The sequence below is a fragment of the Chenopodium album genome, chromosome 9, assembly GCF_948465745.1.
Source record: "Chenopodium album chromosome 9, dcCheAlbu1.1, whole genome shotgun sequence".
In the NCBI taxonomy this organism is placed as follows: Eukaryota; Viridiplantae; Streptophyta; class Magnoliopsida; order Caryophyllales; family Amaranthaceae; genus Chenopodium; species Chenopodium album.
Genome location: NC_137842.1, coordinates 66,550,406 through 66,560,953, shown reverse-complemented (window position 1 = coordinate 66,560,953; position 10,548 = coordinate 66,550,406). Strand labels below are relative to the sequence as shown.

The following is a 10,548-nucleotide window of genomic DNA, read 5'->3' as shown; positions in this document are numbered from 1 at the left end:
TGAATTGAACTGAGCTGAAATGAATATTTTATAAGAGAGGGAAATTAAGAGCTGAGTTGAACTGATTGGAGCTGAACTAATTAGAGCTAAACTGAACTGAACTGAACTGAAATTAAGTAAATGTGAATAGGCCCTTAATCACACTGCATTTTTAATAAATTGGTCTTTTTATTTTTATTTTAAAGTTTAATAAATAATCGATCGATAATGGTCAAAGTCATGTGTTGACAAATATAGATTCAAACTAGTGCGATTATTTTGAAATGAATGATGTATACAAGTAATACAGAACTAGTGTGTGATCCCGGGCTTTGCCCCGTGTAACACTTTGAATATTTTCATTTTTATTTTAGACACTTTAAAAGACATGTTAATTTTTTTATTATGGGTATTTTATTTTATTTATTTTATTTTTTTGAAACGATATTATGAGTATATTCTAATAAATAAAACTTTTTTTTTTTTTTTTTTTGTGTGTTTATTCTATATTATAATACGTGTATGTATTTATGTATAAATTTGGATTAAAAGATCAAGAATGAATGTGAGTGTTTTTTTTTAATAATTATATACACTTTTGTATATTTCTTTTTCATATTTATAATAAGTGTGATAATTGGCTTAGATGGTTGTAAAGTCAATTTTGTTATGAGTGGTTTGGGGTTCGAATCTCCAAATCTTCATATATTTTAATGAGTCTACGTGGCACATGGACGTTTTTATAAGCGCCTTTTAATATATTAGTATAGATTAGTATAGATATGTGTATAACACTATGAGTACATAATGTTTGTTAAAATGCCACATATACTTAGGTACATCTTATCTATATGGTTGTATATTCGTGAAATCCTTCTAGTATACCATACGAATGTGATTATATCATACGAAATGTGATTATATTACTACAAAAGTGATGAAACTGTTATGTAAATGTATCACATTCAAAAGATGATTTTTAAATTTTATCATCCTAAAGATAATTATATAATCTCATTAAATGGTTTAATATGAGATTATATAATTCAAAATATGACTCACAAAAAGATAATTATATTGTCTAAAAAAGTGATTATATCATCCAGAATGTGATTATATTATTTGAAAGTGTCAAATTTTGGGTCTACAATAATTTATTGTAGACCGGGTCCATACAAGACTAATTGTCGCCAAGCAATGCCCTTTGCATCACAAATTGATAACCATGCCAATCACAAATTGATATTTATTTGGATTTTCCCCCCTCAAAAATCTAAATTCCTAATTTGTTTTGAAATTAATTCATCCACCCCATATTAGTTTGGAAATCTTATAAATGCACAAAGAATAATAGTGATCCAAACAACAAAAGTTTAAAAAATGAGACGATTTATAGGAGTTCATAGGACATATACTTAAAAAGGAATTGATGGTCAATGTATTATGAACGAGATAAATAAAAATAAAAAAAAAAAAAAAAGTATGCAAACATTACTCCGTATTTTGTAACTTCGCCTTATAAAATGGTATCATGTATATTTAATCAACAGATCGGTAGATTGGATTGCAAATGTTAGACACCATAAATTGGACTTTTCTTTTTGCTCCTCCTTGGCTTTGTACTCCATTCTCTCCTCATATGCTTTAGAATTGCCAATCGTGAGGAGGGGGTCCTACTTCTTTCCTTTTTTTCTTACCTTAATAAAAATAATAATAAAAAATAACTGATCATATGCATCAAGGCTATAAGACATCAAGTATTATTTTTTCACCAACAAGAGTTGGCTCAAGTGGTAAACAACTTCATGTTGCTTAAGGGAGGTCTTGGGTTCGAGCCTCATCGTATGCAGAAACTCTTGTTGGGAGACTCGCCCACCATAAGCCAGGTGTGCTACCGAGTCAGATCCGGATGTAGTAGTCAAACCAAGCTCCGATGAACCAGATGGACAACCTTTAAAAAAAAGTATAATTTTTCTTTGACCAAATGCTTCTCTCCATACCATACAAAAATATGTATCATCCTATTCATCCATTTCACAATCATAAAAAAGTTCACTAAATATCTTTCTTCTCATAATAAATCAATTTAAAACAATAATTGATTGACATTTGATCAATTCTTCGGGTTAATACATTTTTAGTGTTTCACTCTTTCAAATTATTGCCAATAATTCAAATAATATATATTTTTTCAACATCAAATTGAACATTCTTTTCACTTTTTCATTATATTATTGTATTTCTCTTTGACTAATAATAATTTCTCCCCATTGTGCAAAACCATTTTTTAATTACAATTAGTCAAATTAAAACATCTCTCCTCATAGCTACTCAATTTTAAATAAAATTGTATTAATTTAATAATTCTCACAATAGTCTCCTCTACAAATTTAAGGTATCCCCTCACACCTTGAATACAACTATACAAAGACAAAAAAAAAAAAAAAATCCTAATTCATCTTATTACACCCGAGTGTAGAATCGAAATTCCAATATTACCTCGTTGCGATATTTATTTTGTACTAACCCACAACAGCAACAAGACCAAAAGACGAAGCCAAAGCATTCTGCTAAAAGCCGAGCCACGGCAAACAGCATAATACCATCCCTCCCTTTCGTCTCCGCTCCACCTTCCAACCATACCGCCACGTGTCAACTAAAACAAATTGGTCCCACACCAAGTGGGTCCTACCTCAACACTACCTTCCAATCACAGTTCATCTACCCTTCTTTTTTCTAATTTTCTCTCTCTACAAATTACTCTTTCTCTTTCCTTTTTCTCTCTCCTCTTTTTCTCTCTCCAAAATCGCCGTCAAATTCGGGAGAATCAGAATTTTACCAGAGTACCAAAATCGGGAGAATTTAATTCCAAAAAATTATCATAATAATCATAATTTTCTTACATAAAAAAATTTAATTCAAATTTCCTTGACCATATCCTTTTAATCTAAGATCATCATCATCATTGTCAATTTGTCATAGTTTTTGGTATAATTTTGGAAAAATTATCGTTTGGAATTCTGAAAATTTCAGCTCCCTTAAATTTTGGAATCTTTCAATTTCTTCTCAGCTTTCTCTCTCTTCCTTAAATTAGCAATTTAGCACCGACAATTCAGGTCACTTGAAATTTCTCCCCCTTTTTCTGTGATCTGGATTTTTGAGCTTTTTTGAGGTATAGGGTTTTTGAATTCTTTTGCTTTTTCGGCTTTGATTTTTATTTATTTTATTAATTTTTTTTTTGTTTGAATTAGTTAGGGTTTGGGGGATTGACGATTTTAGGGTTTTTTTTTCTTCGAAATGCAGGCTCCGGTGATGCAAAATTGCTCGGAAAAAAATTGATCGGAAATTTCTGAGAAATGTCGGGACCTCTTGATCGATTTGCTCGCCCTTGTGAGTTTTTCTAATTCTTCATTTTCTTATATATTTTAATTGGATTTTTCAAAATTTTATTTTGTAAAAATTTGTATTTTGGGTTTAATTATCTTTAGCTTAAATTTTAGGGTTTTCTTTTTGTTCCGTAATTTCTTTCAAATTGAGTTTCTAGCTAATATATTATTAACTTAGTTTAGGGGCTTTCTCCAAATCAGTAATCCAAGGATTTCTTTTAATATAAAAAACTATATACATGGATAATGTGAATTTGTAGATAATTTGGGGATTTTTTTTGGAATTATTAATTATTTTTCTGTAAATTTTTGGTGGTAGTGGTTGGGGAAGAAGGGGTAGCTGGTAAAGACGCGTCACATACTCACATTGTTGTAACAATGCCAATGACAGACACTATGAACTATGAGGAGAAATGTATGTTCAATTGCTGAGTTAGATTTTAGGTTAGCAGTTGATTAAAATAAACCGAAGCCGTGAAGTTTGATGTAGATGACTTGGGTCTTGTAAGCTGGGTTACATCCTTGTACCCTGTCAAAATTTTTGCTGGGAAGTTATGTTGTTGAGTTTAACAGGTGGCTTGGGATTTGATAGCATTTGTTTTTACTGTAGCTGGACAGTAATTTTGATGTTGTGGTATAATAATGAGGTGAAGAAGGCAGAACCCGGGAGTTGTCGAATTAGTTATGGGAAGCCTGATGAGTGATAGGGTGAAACCTTGAAGGATTTGCTAAGGATTTCTCCCCACGCCTTTGTTTTTGTACTCCTTACCTTATCCCTTGGTCTTATGGAGCTTTTTAGCTTTTACAAGGGCAGTGATTAAAGCGTCTCTTGATTATTGTTAAAATTTCTTTGTCTTGCTTTATATGTTATTGATTTTTGGATAGGAGAAGGTGTGAAACCTTTCTCTTGTAGCTTGTTTAGATAGTAATCTAGAAGGGAATGGGAGGAAAGGGTAAGGACGTGGAACTCTCATCTGGATTACGAAGATGTTGAGGGGAGAGTAGATATGAATCATTTGATTTGCTTTTAATTTAGCTCAATGCTAAATACTTAAGTTGTCAACAGAAAGCTAGATTTAATCATCCATCAAATATAAGTTTGCCTAACAGAACTAGAATACAAATATTATTGGGGATTGCGGGGTGCGTCCTCCCAGAAGTAATAAATATGGAATAGTAAAAAAAAAAAGAATAATGGGAGCTGTACAACAGTTAGATCACATGTTTCAGCTTCAAGGCAGAACTTTGGATTAATAGTTGTATTGTGATACATTAAATTAGGAAATGATCAGCAAGCAAGTCAGTCATGTATAGTTTCAAGGTTCAATGCCAGCAATTTTTTCATAATACAAGCTTTGGGCTCTTATTATTAACAAACAGGGAATTATCTCCATTTCCCTCACCCCATTATTTGTTATAAATAAGCAAAATATGCCCTCAATTTTCTATTTTGCTTGTCTTCTCTCAAATGTTTGAACTCTTCCCATAGATTGTGATTTATATGCACAATATGTTATATCAAGATGATTTATTGTAAAAAACATGTTAGCATTCTGAGATGTCATGACTATGCATGTTAAGCTGTTAGGTATTTGGCCAAGTGCATTCGTTTGCTTTGTTGATTATTTGCATTACTCTTATACCTCTCCCTTGACTTTATTTAATTTATTGCAGGTTTTGAGGGAATCTCTGGAAGTGATGAGAGAAGGGAAAGAAAATCTGATTTTGAGAATTCAGAGGATGAGAGGAGGTCAAGAAATTGGTCCTTGAAGAAGAAAGCAATAAACGCATCAACCAAATTAAAACATTCCCTTAAGAAAAAGAGCAGCAGAAGAAAAAGTGATGGACGTGTCAGCTCAGTTTCTATAGAAGATATCCGTGATGTAGAAGAGTTGCGGGCTGTTGATGCATTTCGACAAGCGTTGGTATTGGAAGAACTTTTACCTGATAAACATGATGATTATCATATGATGTTGAGGTGAGCTATCTGTTTTATGTTTTCTTGATTGTCATTTTGCATGTCAACTTTGCAGAGGTAAAAATATGTTTATCTTTCTGTGCAGGTTCCTTAAAGCAAGGAAATTTGACATTGAAAAAGCAAAAAGCATGTGGGCTGATATGATCCAGTGGAGGAAAGAGTTTGGTGTTGATAATATTGTGCAGGTAATAACTATTGGCTATCATTGATGATTATTTTATATACAAACCCATTATTCTTTTTGATAATATATTGAGTGTAAGCATGCCATTTTTGCTCACCCTATTATAAATTTCTGATTATTTCAGTTCTGTTTGACAATTTTATCTGATGTTTCCAGGAATTTGAGTTTAAAGAGATAGATGAAGTCTTGAATTATTATCCCCATGGCTATCATGGTGTGGACAAAGAAGGAAGACCTATTTACATTGAAAGATTAGGAAAAGTTGATCCAAACAAACTTATGCAAGTAACTACGATGGATCGTTACATAAAATATCATGTCCGGGAATTTGAGAAAGCCTTCTCAATTAAGTTCCCGGCATGCACCATTGCTGCAAAACGACACATAGATTCAAGCACTACAATCTTAGATGTTCAGGGCGTGGTATGTTGTCTGCATTTACATGCTTATTCTTTAAATGTTACAAATTGTATATGTGTGTCTAAGCTATTCATGTTTTTGTTTAAATGAATTCAGGGTTTAAAAAATTTCACAAAGTCTGCTAGGGAACTTGTAACACGTCTGCAGAAGATTGATGGTGACAATTATCCTGAGGTTTGTTCCATTGTTTTTTCGAGGGGAAGAATGTATATACTATGAAAATTTAGAAGTGACCATAACTGTAGGGGTTTACTTTTGCAGACCCTTTACCAGATGTTCATTGTCAATGCTGGTCCAGGATTTAGGCTTCTGTGGAGTACTGTGAAGTCTTTCATAGATCCGAAAACTACCTCAAAGATTCATGTATGAATAAACAAATTCTTTTTAGCTACTTATATCGATATGTTCTTTGGGTAGGAGGCTCTATTGGTTGGTTTGATGACCTTTTGTTTTCATAGGTTCTTGGCACCAAATTCCAGAGCAAATTACTTGAAGTAATTGATGCCAGGTAATGTAGTCTTATCTTGAAGCATATTTTTAATTGAATAATATAGTCCTTTTGTCGCTGCATATGATATGTTATTTGGCTGTGATTTTCTCATCACTTTACTATCATATGCAGTGAGTTACCAGATTTTCTTGGAGGCACTTGCACTTGTGCTGAGCAAGGGGGATGTATGCTCTCTGACAAGGGACCTTGGAGAACTCCTGAGATATTAAAGGTGTGTTTTTATATGCTCCTTTTCTGTATCTGTTTTTGCTGAGATGACAACAGTTAAAAAAAAAAAGATTGCAGTTGAATTCATTTAGAAGTTGCATTCATTTATTTTCTTTAGAAATAATCATGGCATGCAATTTCGCTCTGCTGCAGATGGTTCTTAATGGGGAGCCACGGCGTGCAAGGCAAGTTGTTAAAGTGTTGAGCAGTGATGGAAAGGTTCTTGCTTATGCTAAACCTCAGTTTCCAATGGTATGGCTGTTAATGTCTTAAAATGAATAAAATTTCCAATTTTTGATCTTTTGATTTCAATATATGACTTACTTTTAAACAGTTAAAAGGAAGTGATACATCTACTGCTGAGTCGGGATCTGAAGCTGAAGATATTGCTTCGCCTAAGGCAGCAATGAATTATTCGCATCTGAGGTTGACTCCTGTTCGTGAAGAGGTAAACTTCATACAAATTCTAATCTTTGTTATAGTCTAAATTGCACTTTTAGTATCAGATGAAGTCACTTTTTATATGAAGTTATGAACTTGTTAAATTTATTTTATAAAATATCCATAGGTCAAGGTCACTGGAAAGACAGCCTACGCTGGTAGTTATTCGGGCTATGATGAATATGTACCCATGGTGGACAAGCCCGTTGATGCTGGCTGGAAGAAGCAATCATCCATTCAGAGACCTTTTTCTTCTAAAGGTCAGCACGTTTGCTCAAGATAGCAGTTGTATTTTATCTATGTAACGTTTATCACTAGACCTGTCATTTCGGGTCAAATTTTGGGTTGTTTGGGTCATTTAGTTCAAGTGGTTTGGATTGCTTGGATCATTACAAATTATTATAAATGGGTCAAATCGGGTAAATTTTGGGTCATTTGGGTCGGGTCGGGTTTTCTCTCAGTAAAACGGGTTTGGAATCAGGTTGGGTTGGGTCAAGAATTGACAGGTCTATATTATCACTGCGTGTGAATTTTCCTATAACACTATGATGTGTAGATTGAATTGCCGCTTTGAGGTTCATATTGGCCATACTATGTTGGTGTCCATACTATATTCATTGTTTTTAATCAGCTGCCTCTTTTTATGCATTACCATCATGATATCCACATAATGTCCCCTGCCACAGCTGCCGGTATTACCTGTTAAACTTTTGACTCTTCAGGCTTGGTGTGATAATAAAATCCTGTTTTTTTTTTTTTTTTTTTTTTTATCATCCTGCTGCTTCAGAGTTTTGCATTGTATGCTAACAGAGTACATCATTAAAAAACTCTAGTGGGTTTCAGTATGTGGAAAAAGCCGTGGTCATGGAAAAGTTATCAGCTAATATAATGTGATGTTAAATGTTGGCATTTGGTTTATCTTGTAATATATTCTTGTAAAAGCTAAGTCCTAACAGAACAATTGTTGTGTTCAATGCAGCGACACTTCCATTGCCAGATGCAAAGAAGACTCCAAAAGGAATCCGAGATCGTGTGATGATGGTTGTTGTGGCTTTCTTCATGACTTTACTCACAATTTTCCGCTCATTGGCTGGTCGTGTGACTAAAAAGTTACCTGATGCATCTCCTATTGATGAACTTAATATCAAAGACGTCACCTTAGATACAGTTCCACAGGAATCTCGTCCCCCTTCTCCGCCTCCAGCATTCACTGAAACTGATCTGATGTCCAATGTACTGAAGAGGCTGGGTGAGCTTGAGGAGAAAGTTGGTACACTTCAATCAAAGCCTTCTGAAATGCCATACGAGAAGGAAGAATTATTGAATGCTGCTGTATGTCGCGTGGATGCATTGGAGGCAGAGTTAATTGCTACTAAAAAGGTAAAGCTGCTTAATTTGATATTATGCTGTCTTACAGTGGTGGGGTTACATATGATTTGCATAGCACATGAAATCCGTTGCTTGTTGATGATTGCATTGAGAATGATGTATGCTGTTTTCTTATAGATTGGACCGTATTGTCCTTTTGAGCTAAAAAATTATGGTTCTGTTATCATCGTAATTTTCCCGTGTAATGTGTCTATTTTACATTGTTTGTCAATGTCCTTTTGTCAATATTTTCATCAATGCCAAGTTGCTTTAAAATCATGCAGCACCATGGAGTACAAGTCGTAGAATTGACCTGCCTCGTGATGTTTTTTTAATTGCCAAGTCACTGTTACGGCCATTCTTAATGCTGTAGTATATGTTGTCATACCTAACATTAGGTGAAATGCATAATTGTTTAAGTAAAACTGTATTTGTTTGATCTTTATGTTGGTGCCAGTTTTGTTATTGATTAAGGATTATGATATTGGTGAATGCGAAGTCATGCCTAATATTCCTTGCTCAGTCAATAATCTTAAATATTATATTATAGCTGACATACATTGTACAATTTGTAATGTGTGGACCGTGTGATAAGTGGAGTTCATCTACGCTAGATTTTCCAGTTTACGTAGTATTTGATATTTTTTCCATGGACATCTCTTATCCCGCAAACTGTTTGTCACTGCAATAGTGCAATGGATCAATGATATAATTTTTAATTTTCTAGGTGCGGACATATTATTAACTGAAAAGGGATTTTGCTGGAAATTGAAATTTATCCCAAGTCTTGTAGTTGCTGCAATTTCCTGCAATTAAGAAAAGGGTGTCATTATACTGTAGTTGTGAAAAAAGTAGGAAATACAATGAAAATATGCCTATATGATTGCTTGATTTTTTATGTGCTGCGACTCCGCAAGTAACTTGAAAATTCAAATGTGCCTTTACAAACTTTAAAATGTTCTGTAGTTCTATAGTTTTACATATAGGGTTCTAAATCTCCTTATTTACAGGCTCTACATGAAGCTCTAATGAGGCAAGAGGAGCTGCTTGCTTATATTGATCGTCAAGAAGCAGCCAAGTACCAGGTAAGCACCGACTATATATAACTATTCGTTTGACTAGTTTACTGAAACTGCTGTATCTATTCATCGAGGCTTGTGCTCTTACTGTTATCGCCTCTATCTTACATTGGGTGCAGAAGAAAAAGTTTTGCTGGTGAGCGGATGCATTGAAAGAAGATGAAACGGGAACGTTGATGATAACAAGAGCTGAGACATTTTCTTAACCTTGCCTTTTCTATATGTAAAACTATATCTACTTCATATTTGACAAAATGAGCTACTGCCCGCAACAATGTAAAGAAATGCAGAAAATGTGTATGTAGATTTCACAGCCCCCAGTTCCAACTAAGCGGAGGGTTGAAAAAGAATTACATAATGTTTTCTGAAAACTTGCGTGTGTGTTTATTTCGTTTTAAATACAATCCATCGGACATCCAATATCGTTGCTATGTCTCTCCGGTTATGACCCTTGTTAATAAGGTTTTGTTTGATCTGGGTTTCCACATTCTCCCTTAACTAAAATAAAAGTTTGTTTCCCATTATAACAATCAAATGATGCCATCAATAAAAATTAGGGAACATTCTTGATATGAAGCATAATGTTTGCATTTCATTGTTTTTGCTAGCCTGTTAGTTCAATGATTGGAACAATAGGCTTCTTTATTTGCTGAACGGAAATATAAAATTTGATGAAACTTCACCGATGCTAGCCAATCTTGTAGAAGTCCGAATGTTATCAGGTAGTTGCGCAAAAAACTGAGGGGAAAAGTGTATTAGGTGGTGTATACACCGTAACACCGGCGAATGTTATCAGGTAGTTGCGCAGAAAAACTAAGGGGAAAAGTGTATGCACAACTAATTAGTTAATAACAGTTTTATGAAACCAATTTGTTAGTAACATAATGCAAGTTGTTTGACGGTCTAAACCACACTATATAACCTTGGAATATAAGGTGTAGTAGCTAATCCTGTGATATTTTAGGCTGCAAGAAATTAGTGATAATTGCTTACAT

At 33.8% G+C, this 10,548-nt stretch overlaps 1 protein-coding gene across 1 annotated transcript; it reads left to right on the top strand.

Annotated features, from left to right (window-relative positions):
* The first annotated feature begins 2,737 nt into the window (after positions 1-2,737).
* On the top strand, positions 2,738-9,973 carry LOC145558858 (phosphatidylinositol/phosphatidylcholine transfer protein SFH6-like). The gene is made up of 15 exons (XM_081620204.1): positions 2,738-3,151; positions 3,283-3,369; positions 5,040-5,343; positions 5,429-5,528; positions 5,684-5,950; positions 6,044-6,121; positions 6,209-6,310; positions 6,406-6,455; positions 6,570-6,669; positions 6,819-6,917; positions 7,000-7,113; positions 7,234-7,366; positions 8,086-8,486; positions 9,485-9,559; positions 9,673-9,973. Exons 2-15 carry the CDS (start codon positions 3,336-3,338, stop codon positions 9,691-9,693), a joined length of 1,878 nt encoding a protein of 625 aa, XP_081476330.1. The 5' UTR covers positions 2,738-3,151; positions 3,283-3,335; the 3' UTR covers positions 9,694-9,973.
* The last annotated feature ends 575 nt before the right edge of the window (positions 9,974-10,548 follow it).